We start from the raw sequence: 16,051 nt of genomic DNA, 5'->3' as shown, positions 1-16,051 counted from the left end.
GAGCAACCTTTGCTGAAGCAGGGACTGATTGAGCCACCTGTGCTGAAGTAGTGATTTCCTGAAAACCTGACCTGTTGCTGACCCTTGAGGTCTGGAGTTCCCCACCCCTGCCTTCGTTCCTCTGTCAGTACAACGATATAGGAGCTTCTACGCCAGTGAGAACCTCCACAATAGGAGCATTTTACCATATACCGTCTGTATGTTACATGTATTTCTTTGCATATGCTTGTCTACACGCACAGGAGGAGAGGTGATACAATTATTCATCCAATCTCCTTCTCATTGTACATGTACTAAGTAAGATGTGTCATGAGTTTCCAGATCTACTTGGCTGAATGTTCCGAGCCTCGACCATTGAGTGGACGAGACATACAGCGGGCCCTACTCACACACTGGCAGACATTAGAACAATAGGGACATCTGTACTTCATTAGACGCAAGATTCAAAACCAGGTATTATACAGGGTACCTGCAGTTGGCCAGTAGTGGTCTACTACTTGCGACAATGTATTAAGGGGCTGTGCTGCACTGTTGGCTCTTTTATGCCGCATATTAAGGCCACGATTCACTAAAGCAGTGTTTCCCAACTCCAGTCCTCAGGGAACCCCAACAGGTCAGGTCTTAAAGATATCCCTGCTCCAGCACAGATGGGTCAATCAGCTGCTCAGTAATTTTTACTGAGCCACCTGTGCTGGAGCAGGGATATCCTTAAGACCTGACCTGTTGGGGTTCCCTGAGGATTGGAGTTGGGGAAACACTGCACTAAAGGGTGCTAAACTTCAGTGTACCTTCACGTGAATGGGAGTTAAGACATACTAAAGCTTAGCATCCTTTAGTAAACCTAGGTCCAAGTGTGAGATTATGGAGGAATTACCCAATGGATGTATTATAGGGTGGATCAGCATTAAAGGGGTTAAACGGACTGACCTCCATGGTAATTACAGTCTCTTCTGATATCTTTGCGGGATAATGATCTGGTTTCCATCCACACTCGGTTTGACCAAGGGCTGCCTATTGGTAGATGGAGCTTTGGCTCCTCCCTGGATAAAGGTTTTTGAAAGGCTAAGAAGAGTCAGACTTTCAGTTAGTTACAAGTGACCAAGTGGTTGTCCCTGTTTTTTAAGCACATGGCCATAGCGTGTCACCTGGGGGACTTCCTTACTGCTGTCCTAATCCTTTCTCCAGATGTCCCCAGTCCATATGGTGAGCATGGCCGTTGTGTGCTTATGCAGCTGAAATGATGAAATGTGTGCACATTGCAGTCTGGTGTGAAACTCAGCTGCTGCTTCTGATTGTTCAGAGCCTATATTTAGCTGCTCTGAGTTGGTGGGCTCGAATACCCAGTTCTTCCTTTGCTGGAAAGGAAGCTGCCAGACCTCTGCAATCCTCACCCCCAGCCAAGCTTGTGACACGGAGATTCGTACAGGACCTGGGGTTGTGGTCTGTCAACTAGAAAGGCCAGTGGTAGCTACAGCTTTTTGATAAAGGGTGCCTCACGCATGGCATCCTTTTTGTGAACTAGAAATTCTGATATCTCATTAATCAGGCAGGACATAGGATTAGCTCTATATGCTAAACAATAACAAATGAGTAGTGCCACAGCCTGCATCTGTGGAGCCATGGCAAGAGATGGTTTGGGTGCCAGCTCTGGTGATATTCTATTTGGGATGGGGAGAGAAACCTTTAAAATCAAGACTTTCCGTCAATCGGAAAGGAATCGTAGGGATCGGATAATTGTAGACATTACTGGACCCCTCTATCCTAATGTGGCGTATGGCGTGTACAGCGAGGGAGCTGATCCTGACACATCCTTTGGGGTTTAAAACAAAGTAGACTACAAGTGGGTTATTCATAAAGGTCCGATGGTGCCGATATGGATATTGCAGCACTGCAACTTTTTTTTATGTCAATGGGAGTTTCCATGCGCTATCCCAAGGGGCACCGTCACACTTTAATGAACAACCCCCAAAGTCTGTATCTGCCCTTCGATTGACAAGCCCAGCTCAAGTATGTTCAGAATGACTTCTGAGCACTGGGTGATGTTATACACCAGGGGTGGCCAACTCCAGTCCTCAAGAGCTACCAACTCCAATCCTCAAGAGCTGCCAACTCCAGTCCTCAAGAGCTACCAACTCCAGTCCTCAAGATCTGCCAACTCCAGTCCTCAAGATCTGCCAACTCCAGTCCTCGAGAGCTACCAACTCCAGTCCTCGAGAGCTACCAACTCCAGTCCTCGAGAGCTACCAACTCCAGTCCTCGAGAGCTACCAACTCCAGTCCTCGAGAGCTACAGTACCAACTCCAGTCCTCAAGGGCCACTGATTGAGCCACCTGTACTAAAGCAGGTATATCCTGAAAACCTGCACTGTTGGTAGCTCTTGAGGACTGGACTTGGCCACCCCTGTTTATGCACTTTCAGTTTGGGCCATATACTTGGCATTTGACATGAATTCTGCTCTCAGTCTGACTTCCTCTGTTTCTGTGTGACCCCCCAAACACGCACACACAGTGCTGGGTCTCTGCATCCTAAGTGCACAGGAATAAAGCACCAGGCCAGAACATAATATCCTAAATGGATGTAATCACCATTTGCACTCTACTTAGATGCAAAGTTAAAAACAACAGGAAACAATTAAAAGATTTTAAAAGATTCCGAGACTGCCATTTAATGTTGGCAAAGCTGCCACGCCGTATAACTCTCACCCTTTCCATTTGTATGTACGTCTCACTTTAACCCTTTCATGGTCATCAAGACGAGCAGCATGTTGGTGTGGAAGGAGTGAGCTGAAATTTCTTTTTTGAGGTCAAAGGTTAAGAGTCATATGTACTTGATAAGGAGCGAAAGGCATCACCCTTGGTTAATATCCAGCCTGCTGTTATCAATAGATGAGAACGATTGCACTTTAGTGATTATAGTCCTATGGGGTCATGGTCAGAAAATGTACATATTGCAGAGTATGAGGGCTCCATGTATCTCTGTGGATCATTCCCTTTGTCATTGGAGACAGGGGCTCAGCACACAATCCTTAACACTATCCTTCAAACCCACAGTTACAATGCACGTCCTTCCCCATAATGGGCTGTCTGTATTGTTGAAGGCATTGTGGGCAGGTGGACAACTGGAAGGAAAGTCTTTAAAGACTCTTGAAAGAAGAAGTTTTAGACAGCTGGGACTGGAAGTATGTAGTAATACTCGCACTCCTCTATATTGCAGTATGTTTATTTTAAGGAGGCGCCGCTTTAAATTGCAGTGCTGTGTAAAAATAGCTAGATTTACAGAATAAAAAGGAAAACAGCTGTGGAGCAGTCTCTAAATTCTCTAAAGTCAGCAGAGATGTGCGTATTCATTGCAATTATGTATCTTGTCCCAAAGAAGGCCATTTATTGCTGAAGGAAGCACTGCTGAGACAGCACTGTTTGTTGGTGCAGTTGGCCCACTGCTGATGTCAAGGCGAATTGGAATTCTAATTCATATTTATATACAAGGCAGGAACCAGACCAGAACTGTGGAGAATGCCAGACTCAAACACCGTTCTAACCAGAGCTCAAAATATCCCAGTCAGGAGAAATGATCATTTGTGAATATAACTTAATAACCAAGCAGTAGGTATCACCGTTATGGGAATCATCTACTGATAATGGGTTGTTTTGTTTAGTCTTATTGCGAAGTGTAGACGTGTGTCTTTATATGTGTGCAAATATAAATAATAATAATAATAATATATATGTGTGTGTGTGTGTGTGTCTCTGTATACCGTATGTGTGCCAATATAAATACATAAAAATATATATATGTAGTGTGTATCTATGTGTTCAAATATAAATAAAATATATATATATATGTATGTGTGTGTGTGTGTGTCTGTATATGTGTGCAAATATAAATAAATAACAATAATAAATATGTGTAGTGTGTCTCTGTATACTGTATGCGTGCAAATATAAATGCATAAAAAAATATATATGTAGTGTGTGTGTGTGTCTGTGTATGTGGGCATATATATGTAATAATAGCATGTTCTTGTATAGCTATACAAATAAAGATACATACGTGTGGGTATATATTTTTTTTATTTGCATTATATATATGTATATATATGTGTATATATATATATATATATATATATATATATATATATATATATATATATATATATATATATATATATATATATATATATATATATATATATATATATATATATCTATATATCTCCAAAGTACTAAAGCTATTATTTAGTTAAAAAAAAAAAAGAAATATCTACATATCCAAATAAACACTGTATCCCCCCCAGGATTTCTGAATACGTTCTATCCATAGGGAGTCACGCAGCCTCCATGCTTCCCCAGAGCGCCTGTGCGTGGAGGCAGTGCTGAACATTTCCTGGTTATTATGATTTCAGACGTTAAGAAAGAAAGGTTTTAACGGGTGTGACAGCCCTGAACCTGACGGAGATGACTCCATAGACCAGAGCCCCCTTATGGAAGACAAATATCGCAAAGCCAGCGAAGACCTCGACATACTGTTCAAGCGATACGGTGTAAGTACCTCCTCTCTCCAGCAACTCTTCATTTGTCTTTCTTTCTTTTTTTTTGTTCGTTTTTCTTTCCTCCTCCCCCCTTCCCTTCCCCCCTCCCTCAAAAAAAATATTATTTCTTCACCCTATCAAAAAAAAAAAAAAAAAAAAAAAATACACACATCAAAAATGCCAAACCCCCCCAACCCCAAAAAGCAGGCGCTGAACAAGAAGCACAGGGAGTACGAGAGCCCGGACGCGGACGAGGTTTTTGCGCTGACTCCGCAGACGGAGGAGAAGTATAAAAAGATTGACGAGGAGTTTGATAAAATGATGCAGAGTTATAGACTCGCAGTGAGTACCTTGGGGAGTGAACCAGAGGCCAAAGCAGCACTGCAGGTTGTTCATTGATCAAGATTAGCCTGTTTTTTTTCCTATCTAGTGTACAGCATGGCGGTTAGGGTGCTGGCCCTGAATACATAAGCACGTAGGTTCAATTCCTGCGCGAACCACTCGCAGAAATGTCAACCAACAGATATGGTATAATACTGACTCAAATCAGTGAGACTCCTGGTAAAAGCAATGAGGGTTCCCAGAACGTGCTAGTAGGATATCTTAATAAAGCAAGCAGCACATTATGATTAAAGACAAAAAAACAGTTTAAAAAAAACACTCTTATTCCCAGCACTCCAAAATCACGAGTGTTGCATTTCCAAATTTGACAGATCGATGTAAAATCAACTGAAAAGCCGATCTACTTTTTAAGAAGCCTATTTGGCAAAACATTTTGTGTTAGTGTTACCATGTTGAGGAGTCTTTTTTTAGGTGGGACCATTTAGAAAATGGATGCAATACAAGTACATCAAAATAAGGATTCTTATAACATATCATTTTCTTATATTGCTGATAAGAAGACTGCCCTGCAGAGCTTGCAATCTCCTTTTTTTGCAGTTTGGTGCAAAGGGAGATAAGGGACTTTCCCAAGATCCAGTGGAGATGACCTTGGGTTTCAAACGGTATTCACCCACTTCTAAGGCCATGTCGATTAACTAGACCACACTTTGTCCTTATACAGGGGTGCGAGCCGCAGATCGAGAAGAGTTTATACTCTCAAAGGGCACAACTATCCACTATCTATATTGTATGTAACAAAGAGAAGGATTGTGATCATGTACACTGGTCTTGTTTTAAAACCGGTGAAACATTTTCCCTGTAACTATAAAGGGAATAAATTCAGGGCATGCGCAATTATCTCATACTGAGCCCTCTCAGTCCCTTTAAACCAAGCACACGGAGTCTCACTATTACTGTGGAGGGAACCATACAATACGATTAGCCTGCAAAGTTCTGCGGGGGACCTCCGTTCCCTTAAGACAATATTGAGGGTGGGCACTAGTGCAGAGAATGAGGTATTTGATGAACCCTGCAATGCTGCTTTATCAAACATGAACACTTAACCCTTCTGCCGCTGAACGGGCCTGCAATGCGTTGAGCCGTCCAGCAGTAGTGGAGTTGGAGTGAAGGGGGTGTGTTATGCATGGCTCTGCTTCTTGGCCTTGGTTTGCTCAATACTCTTATAAGCTGCGGGGCACAATTTGTGGCACAGAGATTGGCGGACAATTTAAGGCAGGACAGGGCCCATCTGTCCTCAAAGGGGTTAATACTGTGGCCATAACTAATTTGTAATGTAATGGCCCATGTTTACTAAGGGGTGCAGTGTCGGAAGACACCTTTAAAAGCTATTCAAGTAAAGGTGTCTTCCGGTGTCGAAAGGGGGTGCCGCACTGCTAAGCGAGAATGGGTCAATGTATTTTATTCATATAAATTCTAGTTGAGGGACCTGTTCAGTGCAATGCGTCCTTTGGGTGCCAAATCCATCCAGCCCTCTGATTAATACACACTTAAACCAGTAACCGTATTGTCGGTGATGTGTGCGTGACCCTGGTTTCATTTGGCAGAGATTTCCTTAACCAGCTTTGACTCTCCACTGACCACTAATACCATTTACTTTGCAGCAGACGTGCATTGGAGACCTGCGCTCTTTCTTGCTTCGTTTTCCCCTGCAACGCATTGCAGGCAGCGTTGGCAGGGAAGCGGTTAAATTAAGGCACTTTGAGCATGAACCCTGGGCAAACAAACACCTGCATTTGAGTGGATAATTTCTTAGTGATGCTTACCCCACATAGACCATTGTCATACATATCTTGGGCATTATACCTGGTGTGGGTTATTATAATGGTTTGTCAAGTAGGGGTGTGGGTTTGTGGCACAGCTATGAGATCTATATACACCAGGATTCACAATGCCATCAGCTGCCATTCGTCAATTCACCTGCATCAGCGCATTGTGAATCTCCCCCATTGAAGCAACTATTGCCCCACATCTTTTTTGTTAGGGAGGGAAGGAGAGGTATTAATCACTGCATGGTCCCATTGCACAACAGCTGCAAAGCGGGGTGAAAAATACCCAGTGATCAGGTTGGTTTCTAAACTCCGCAGACCAACTGAGCTAACCCCATGCCATGCAGATTTCCCCTGCAGCGAAGCTGTTATTATAGCCCCACTGCTGATCCATAGCAGGAATTGGGATTGTAAGGGAGGGCAGTGGCCAAAGGGATAGAAAGCATAAGGATGGGTGGGGGGTGGGGGTTTCCAGCTGATAAGTATTCCAGCTTCACCGGTAGGGCATTAACCCATGTGCAAATGGCTGTGATTAATGTCATCAGCTGATAATCTGTGTGTGTTCAGTCCGCAGTGCCAGCCCCGAACTTTGCCATGCCAGTTACTGTTCCAGTGACCAACCAGAACACCCTGCACTTCAGTAACCAGGGGGGCTCACTGGTCACACAGTCGCTGATGACCTCCTCCCTGACTGACCCAAGACTCCTGTCACCACAGCAGTCGTCCTTGCAGAGGAACACAGTGTCGCCAGGGCTGCCGCAGAGGCCAGCCAGCGCAGGTGAGAGCAGAGCACCAAACCATGCATTGTCCCTCCTACCAAGCACTATCTGTGCTGCTCATGAGATCAGCAGTGACCACAGGGAGAGCAGCTCTCATCTAAACACACTGTGTGCTTCAGCACAAGGAGATAAAATGACTTGCTGGCAGGGGCTCTTAAACCTCGAAGAAATATGGATACTTTTTTGAAGGGCAGGTAACACTCACTAATGGTTCTCCTTGGTTATTGTACAGCCCCCTACATATATTTGGCAACCTTGTATAGTACGGTACACCTTTCACTGCAATGTATATAGCAAATGTTTTGCTATGTCTCTATGTACAATGACAATATTGTGAACAGCCACCTCTCACAGAATACTGCAACTAAGTTGATATGTCGTCTTTCCGGCCAGCCTGACAGTATACGGTCTGTATTCTTTGCAGCCAGTTGAACGGAGTCATATTCCTTTCGCTACCCCCAGATTCACACTGTAATCATGTTTCCAAGTCTTTTAACCAGGAGATCATTTCCTGGCCATTGCTGTGCAATATTTCCTCTGAGAAGAACAGTTTACCTTGCTTACGTATATTGTACCTTAATCCAGGGGGGCTCAAATCCAGTCCTGAAGTCCCCCCAACAGGTCAGGTTTTAAGGATATCTCGGCATCAGTACAGGTGGCTTAATCAGAGGCTCAGTCTTCAACTGAACCACCTGTGCTGAAGCAGGGATATCCTTAAAACCTCACTGGTTGGTGAGGGCCTTGAGGTCTGGAGTTGAGAACCCCAGCCATCATAAGCAATAAGCTCCAGTTGGAGCCAGCCAGCCCCTGAGTCATGCTTCAAGTGCCCATAAACACGTGCATAATACCAAGAACCTCAGAACAGCAGCGTGCAGGAGCTTCTAATCCGCTCATCCACACTACCTAGCTGTAGTGTCGTATCGTTTGGCTGTACAGTAGTTGATTTATTAAAGACGAGCTTTCTTTTGTCTTTCTATGGTTTTAGAATATGCCACTTTCATGCTCAGGATATCAGAAGCCAGGATATATCAGTAGGATATATCAATGCTTGGCTTCAGTTTTGTTCATTTTCAGAGATCAGCTCAGTTTTGCACCAAATGTTTGTACATAACATATATCGTCGGGTGGGCAACTACAGTCTTCGACTGAGCCACCGATTGAGCCACCTGTGCTGAAGCAGGGATATCCCTAATGCCTGGCCTGTTGATGGCCTTTGAGGACTTGCGTTGCCCACACCTGCTTTAGTGGTATCTGCAATCCTTTTAAGTAGTGAAATAGGGAAACGGAAATACAAGTGTAATTGATACAGGCATCGATAGAAAACAAAAATGACTATTATTCAATATTCTGAGACTCAAGGTAACACGCTGTTAACGATACACCCTCTTCTTGCCAGCTGAATAATATTGCCTGGATACTGTACGTTAACACATTTCTCATTGTGTGGAATTGTAGGGAATGTAGGAGACCTCACAATCCAAGCTGTCTTGCTATAGGGCAAATACAGTACTGTTTATATAGTGGAATGCAGCAGGTATATGCAGATATTGCAGGATCCGTGTGCAAATGGACAAGAAGCCAAAGGTGCCCATTTGCATGTCATTACCCAGAATCCCTGGCGGCAGTGGAAGCACTGTGTGCTAACAGATAATGGGGAAAGGCAGAATTGTCTTGAGACGTGTGAATGTGCTCACACGTGGGTATTTTTCATTCAGCATAACAGGAAAGGCCACTGCAAATTTGATTTCAGCTGTGGATTTGAGTAAGTGCTGTTAATCTGTGAAAGTTGCTCAGTTAATGTGCCGTTCCTTACCAATTTACCAACATGTTATCATTGTTGATAGGAGCAATGCTAGGAGGAGACCTGAACAACTCGAATGGAAACTGCCCAAGCCCCGTAGGTGAGTTTAAGAAGAAACAGCAGCTGAAATCTGATTGTGTGAGATTAATCACCGCAAGGGTTATTCATTGAAGTCAATGGGAGTCTCCGTGCGGTAGGGCCCTGATCGGCACTATCACAGTGTAGTGAAGATCCCCCTGTGTGAGAAGTTTCCAGACGGAAGAAGCAGGATGTGGGGATCTGTTGGAGAACTGGAACAGCACTCTGCACAGCACTCTGCACCCACTATATTTGTGCATCAGGACCACTGCCCCACATGACTTCCTGGGTGGTCCTATCTTAAAGCAGCAATCTTCCCAGAAGCCTCTCTGAGTTTAACTCGTAGAATATTAGTATCTTGCCCCCTGAGCATGTCCTTTAAGAAAATCCTGTTTTTTTGTTTTTCATCTCTAGCATCTAAGGTTACAGTCATGACCTTTAGACTGCACTGGGCTCTGGGAAAAGCTCCATTTTATCATCCCACACACTTAATATTTCAAACACTTATATCTCCTAAACAAAGCATCAGACTTTCAAAATTGAAACCAGAAGAGATTTCTTATATAAGGTAGGGTAGTCCTATAATAAAATGCGGACAAAATTGCGATCAGAAAAGACTGCTGCTGCATTGCCTCTGAGCTGAAGCTGAATTCCAGGCAAACCAAATTCGCTCACATGCAGAGTCGCTCAGCAGCCTAGCACGGCCCCTAATGAGCTTCTGTACTGGTGCCATCTCACCATTCTGCTGCCTGGTGCCAGCTCACCATTCTGCTGCCTGGTGCCAGCTCACCATTCTGCTGCCTGGTCCTAGCTCACCATTCTGCTGCCTGGTCCCAGCTCACCATTCAGCTGCCTGGTCCCAGCTCACCATTCTGCTGCCTGGTCCCAGCTCACCATTTAGCTGCCTGGTCCCAGCTCACCATTCTGCTGCCTGGTGCCAGCTCACCATTCTGCTGCCTGGTCCCAGCTCACCATTCAGCTGCCTGGTCCCAGCTCACCATTCAGCTGCCTGGTCCCAGCTCACCATTCTGCTGCCTGGTCCCAGCTCACCATTTGCAAAGCCAGTACAACCAACCTCACACTGATGATACCCAAGGTTGAAACATGTCTGTGAGTGGTTTCTCTGGCTTTGCATATCCCATGCTGTGCTTAAAAGCGATGTGAACAGCATTGCATTTGCTTATATGGGCTCCATGTAAATGGCTTTACAGGCAAAAGGTGACACATTGTGTGCTCATTTGCATGTCGTTTCCCAGAATCCCTTGCTGCAGTGGGAGCACTGTATGCCAGCTAGGTGATAATGGTTGAAAGGCAGGGTTGCAGACCTGTCTAGGACATGTGAATGTGCTCACAAGTGATATTCTTTATTGTGTATATATATATATATATATATATATATATATATATATATATATATATATATATATATATATTCCTATTCACCAAATACTTTACTTATTAATGTATTAACATCATGTCACTCTAAAAAGTACAGCGTTCTTTCCTTCACCCTTTCCACCCCCTGCAGCACATTAGATGGACATACTAAATAACCAGACTGTCTATATGATTAATATTATTTAATTAGCATCATTAGATTCAGTAGAAAGCTTCCTGGCCCTTTCTTTATGGTATTTATCTAAAAGGCAGTGATGCAATTCCAGTTTCACGCTGGTGTCCAGGACATTTAAATCTCCTCTCCCTCTAATCAGATTGGACACAATCCTACATGTGTGCCTTGTAGATATGTCATTTGAATTTCCTCTGGCAGCTAACAAGCTTGTGCATTCCAGCAGGGCTAAAGGAACCCAAATAACAACATAAATTGTAATATTGATGCATCCACCCTGTGCAAGATGATCACTACCACTCTATGGTTAACGACGCTAGGGTAACACAACCAAAAACAAATAGAGGAAAACAACTCTATATCACAGTAAAGTGATAAAGGACTAGTAACCAATTCCTAAGGAAGATATACACAGGGGGGCACCCGCTTGCAAGAGCTGTGTGTATTGTATATTTTATTACTGTCAATGCACTTTGCGAGTCTTTGTGAGAACTGTTACAGAAGGAGTTAAATGTCCAATTGCTTTCACTTTATTGCAGCTCTTATAAGTGTTGCTTAGCAGGGCCACTGCTCACCAGTGGCTTTACCAGGGCTCTGATTACCTGGTGCCACTCTGCAGCTGCTTTCTGGGCCTCCAGACCTGCTGCTCCACCAAAGTAAAAGAAGTAACTGAATATAGAGGGGGTTATACCTGCCTGTGAGTCGGGAGCGCCCCTTCTCTTGCCTCCTTCCCCATCAGCTGTTAAGAGCAGCTGTCCCAGATTCTGGCCGGGCTGGTTCTATGAATGTCAGGATTGACGTCACTGTAACATTCCTTACATTCCTCTCCTGCCTGCTCCGGGAAACTGCAGCAGGGCCTGGGGGCACTGCCTGTGACAGGCAGCCTCCTCTGGTACACCTACACTCTGCCCAGTGCTGTGCTTTTCTTCTCCACAGAGGTATAGTAACGCCTCGGTCCCACTCAGCACCTTAATATATAAATATATATATATATACAAAAACACAGAAAAAACAGGCGCACTCATAGCGTAAAATTGTATAACAATATATTTTTGGAGTAAGGGATAAAAATGCACACTCACAAACAAAGCTGAAAAAAATGCGTTTTTGAGTACAACTCAGCCCGTTCAGATGCAGGAACCCAAGGAGGAGGACTTCGGTGTGATGTCCGCGGTGTGTCTTGCCACAATAGCCCCTCTAGGTCCTGGCAGGGACCGAGAGCCACGAGGGACGCCGCCTTCCCCTCTCTCCGGTGCTACACAGAGCATACACTGAATAGAGTCTCGCGTGAACTCGATGATGTCAGCGAGGTTTCAGCCGGGGAGAGTTCACAGTGTAAACAGGAACTTGAATGTCTGAATGGCTGGTAGCAAAATGCTAGCAAAGCAGCAGGAGTGCAATAATGTAGATGAGTGCAAATAAAATATATAACCTGGACAGTAGGCTCCACAGCAATCTCTACGCGTTTCGTCTCAAGCGAGACTTCATCAGGAGATCTATATATATATATATATATCACATTATTCAAGTAATGGTGGGTAAAAAAAGACAAAAAAACCTCCACCGTAAAGCATATATCAAATGGAAATATTACTGTATGCTCATTTGCACGTCTTAGACAGGTCTGCAGCCATGCCTTTCACCACTATCACTGCTTTTCAGCACAGCCTCATACTGATCAGACCCAAAAGGTCGAAACAGCTGTCTGTGGGTGGGTTTGCTGGCTATGCATCTTAACCCAGGCTGTGCTGAAAAGCTGTGCAATGCAGCAAGCATAAGCTTATAGGGGTTCATGTCAAAATGGATTTGAAGCAAAAGGTGGCACACTGTGCTCATTTGCAAGTCATTTCCCATAATCCCTTGCTGCAGTGGAAGCACTGTGTGCTGGGTGATAATGGTGAAAGGCAGGGTTGCAGACCTGTTGCAAATGAGCATACTGTAATATTTCCATTTGAGATATATATATTTCTTCTATGCTATTCTTATATGGCGCTGCAGTGCACACTACACTGTGTATAGAATATGTTCAGCATATGCTCCACCCCCACAGAGCTTACAGTCTAATATTTTGGTTTCAGAGACATATTTACTGAGCAGTGCTAAGCCGTAAGGCACCTTGTGGCCTGTCCACTTGAACATAGAGTGACTCATGGTTTAGCACGTGGCTTAGTAAATATGACCCGTAGTAACTGTCCATAGGGTAGAAAGATTGAAACGAGGCTCTTCCAGCAATGTCAAAAGCAGAGACTGTACCAAGCAGCAACCGTACCATTGAGTCCCTTCTATTCGGGCAATGGAAAGGGAAAGCACACTAGAGTATATCATTTTTGTACAGTTTTATTGTTAAGGAGTAGAATAACTTTGCAATTGGAAGCCACCTCATTATTAAGAGGGAGACTCCTCGGCTTTCGGTTTTTAATAGTAAATATGATGTGAATCGACAATGCGTTGCAGGCCCATCGTGCAGCGAAGGGGTTAATATCATTAAACTGTCGCGTATCCCCGCTGAGCTGAAGTGCCACTGCAGAAAGTTAAGGGCAGATCTAATGCAATTAAAAGGGTGATTAATGATGTGATCAGCAGCCAGACTCCTGTGATGTGAGCACAGGACTGCAGCCTCTGTAGTTGAATAGCTCATAACAAATCCTCCTCTCTCCCCCATCCCCCCTCTCCTCTCTGTCCCTGCCTCCCTCCTCTCCCCCCTCTCCCTCCCTCCCCTCTACCTCCTCGCCCCCCCCATCTCCTCCATGCCCTTCTCTCCCGCCCGTCCTCTACCCTCATCCCCCTTTCTCCTCCACTCCCCCCTCCCTCCTCACTCCCCCCATCTCCCTCCCCCTCCTTTCTCCCCCCCATCTCTCTCCCTCTCTCCCCCCCTCCTTTCTCCCTCTCCCCCCCCCTCTTATTACGGTATGTAACATCTCTGCCAGTTTCTCTAATGTCCCCTCTGTTTGTCTTGTCCATGCAGGGAATGGCTATATCAGTGCCAGGGCCTCCCCGGGCCTCATACCAGTGTCCAATGGGAACAGTCTGGGTAAAATCATCACAGCCAAATCCCCACCTCCTCCCTCCCAGAACAATCAGCTGGGAGCCAACAACCGCAAGCCAGACTTGCGTGTTATCACCTCGCAGGGCGGCAAAGGGTTAATGCATCATTTGGTGAGTATACGAATCCTCCTTCGCACCACACAGCTCTTCAGTGCAGATACCACTGCCATGGTTTGGGCAGACACATCTTACTCACTCTCATTTACTACATACAATATGATACAATCACCTCTGTACTTCAAAGTTCTAGTAACCATATTGGTTGTGGAAAAACCTCATAGACTTCCTCTTCAAGTGTATAGTTTCAGTTGAATTAGAAACGTGTGAGGGTTTGAAAGCCCTTTACATTATACGAAAAAATAAAAAATGTGAATGCTGTACAGATAATATAAAGAAAATATTTATTAAAAAAAAGGTTTTGGTTGTGTCCCAAGGCATACACGATTTTATAAAGCTAATAGTGAGATGGATTTATTCACTTAGGTAAACTTTTAGGAAGACTTCTTGGGATTGAACCATTGACCAATATCTGAGTAAATCCATATTAATCGACCCACCTTTGGTTTTTAGACCTCTGTACGAGAGGTGTAATCGGATGCTGTCTGCAAACGGGATAAAGCTGTATATGATGGGGGCGGGGGGGCTAGAGGGAAGTGGTTCAAGCTCTGGAAAGGCTGCATTTCCTTAACGACATTGGAGGCAGGTAACGAAGGGAAAGGCCTGGCGGTGCCAGATAGGCAGGTCTAGGAGTGGATTGGCCAGGTAGGGTGTGGATGCTATGGGGTTGATGATGAGGCAGGTCTTGCAAGATTACCCAGCACTGGAAAGTTTACTACAGTGGTTTCCAAAAATAGGCGCACGGCCCAGTCAGTCCACTGCCTTCGCAGCATAGGATGCTCTTGGAGTTTTTCTCTTGACATGTACAAAGTTTTTAATCTGTTCTGATAGTTATTACTCTGAACATGGAGTGTCACAGTCCCTGTGTATTCATAGCTTGGCAACCACGGGGTACTTTTTCCCTGTGGATCGTTCCTCTTTTTAACAATTCTATTTGCAATTTTTTCTCTTTCTCTCGTTTCTCTGCTTTTTGCACTCAGACGGAGGAGCAGTTGGAGATGGTGAGTCCACGTGCTTGCTCTGTGCCGTGCTTTTTGTCTTTCTTCATAACTGTGCCGTGTATGAACCCCCCCGTCCCCCTTCCCCCGTCTTCTCTCTAACACTCCACTCCCTCCTCTCCTCACGCACAATGCAAGTATACAAGTAGAGGCATCATTTAGCGGACTGCGCACAAGAGAAGCAGAGAAGGAGGAATTCCCAGAGAACGCATACACATGTATATATGAGTAGTGGGTTCTATATATATATATATATATATATATATATATATATATATATATATATAATAGTGTGAAGGGATTGGGGGGGACACTTAACTAGTATGAGCCAAACTACTGGAGAGGGCGCTGCTATCAGAGAACCTATTAGGAACTGTACAAAAATAACAAAGGGATAGGCACACCAAAAATATGCCATAAAATGTATTTTATTGGCTCAATGTTTCGGTTACCCTCTGCAGCCGCGAGGCTGAAACGTTGGGCCAATGAAAGGCTTTTTTTTGTTGTTGCATATTTATGATGTTTGTCTTTGGTGTATCCTTTTGTTTGTTATATATATAATTTTTTCGAACATATATAATGTACACATATGAGGGTGTGTATATAAATGTGTATTTGCTCGTTATATTGGTATTTATAACCAACACTGGATGGTCAAGGAAGTAAACCCCTTTATAAAAGAGTAAGGCATGTGGTCATCACTTTTGTCGTAGCCCTGACCGGTCCGTGACCCTCTTGTGGCTTGAGAGATTGCATGTCAGAAGGATGGCCGCTAACTTCATGCCCAAAAGACACCCTAGCAGTCTTTGATGGCTGGAAATCACATGGGTGGCTATGGTAGGAGAGTAGAAGGCAGCCCATTCTTCCAGCAACATGTCTGGAGGAAATAGCATCTTGGTGCCCTTTTTTTTTTTCACACCACAGATTTGTGACCTAACCCCAGAGACACCGTGTGATGCTCCCCACT

General features: G+C 44.4%; 1 protein-coding gene across 7 annotated transcripts in view; it reads left to right on the top strand.

Moving 5' to 3' along the window:
* The window catches only part of MEF2D (myocyte enhancer factor 2D), a 145,202-nt gene that overhangs the window by 114,948 nt on the left and 14,203 nt on the right, over window positions 1-16,051 (top strand). For 2 of the 7 annotated variants that reach the window (XM_075607694.1, XM_075607695.1), the window contains 7 exons: window positions 4,403-4,540; window positions 4,736-4,870; window positions 7,264-7,474; window positions 9,320-9,376; window positions 13,890-14,080; window positions 15,067-15,087; window positions 16,009-16,051. The exon at window positions 16,009-16,051 is cut by the window's right edge and continues 110 nt beyond it. In XM_075607694.1, coding sequence (XP_075463809.1) covers window positions 4,403-4,540; window positions 4,736-4,870; window positions 7,264-7,474; window positions 9,320-9,376; window positions 13,890-14,080; window positions 15,067-15,087; window positions 16,009-16,051 — 796 coding nt within the window. The remainder of the gene's footprint in view (window positions 1-4,402; window positions 4,541-4,735; window positions 4,871-7,263; window positions 7,475-9,319; window positions 9,377-13,889; window positions 14,081-15,066; window positions 15,088-16,008) is intronic. The other 5 variants (XM_075607697.1, XM_075607698.1, XM_075607696.1 and 2 more) reach the window with 5 other exon arrangements.

This window comes from Ascaphus truei, chromosome 7, assembly GCF_040206685.1.
Source record: "Ascaphus truei isolate aAscTru1 chromosome 7, aAscTru1.hap1, whole genome shotgun sequence".
NCBI classification, from domain to species: Eukaryota; Metazoa; Chordata; class Amphibia; order Anura; family Ascaphidae; genus Ascaphus; species Ascaphus truei.
The sequence above is the reverse complement of the archived record's forward strand: the minus strand, read 5'-3'. Positions and strand labels throughout refer to the sequence as shown.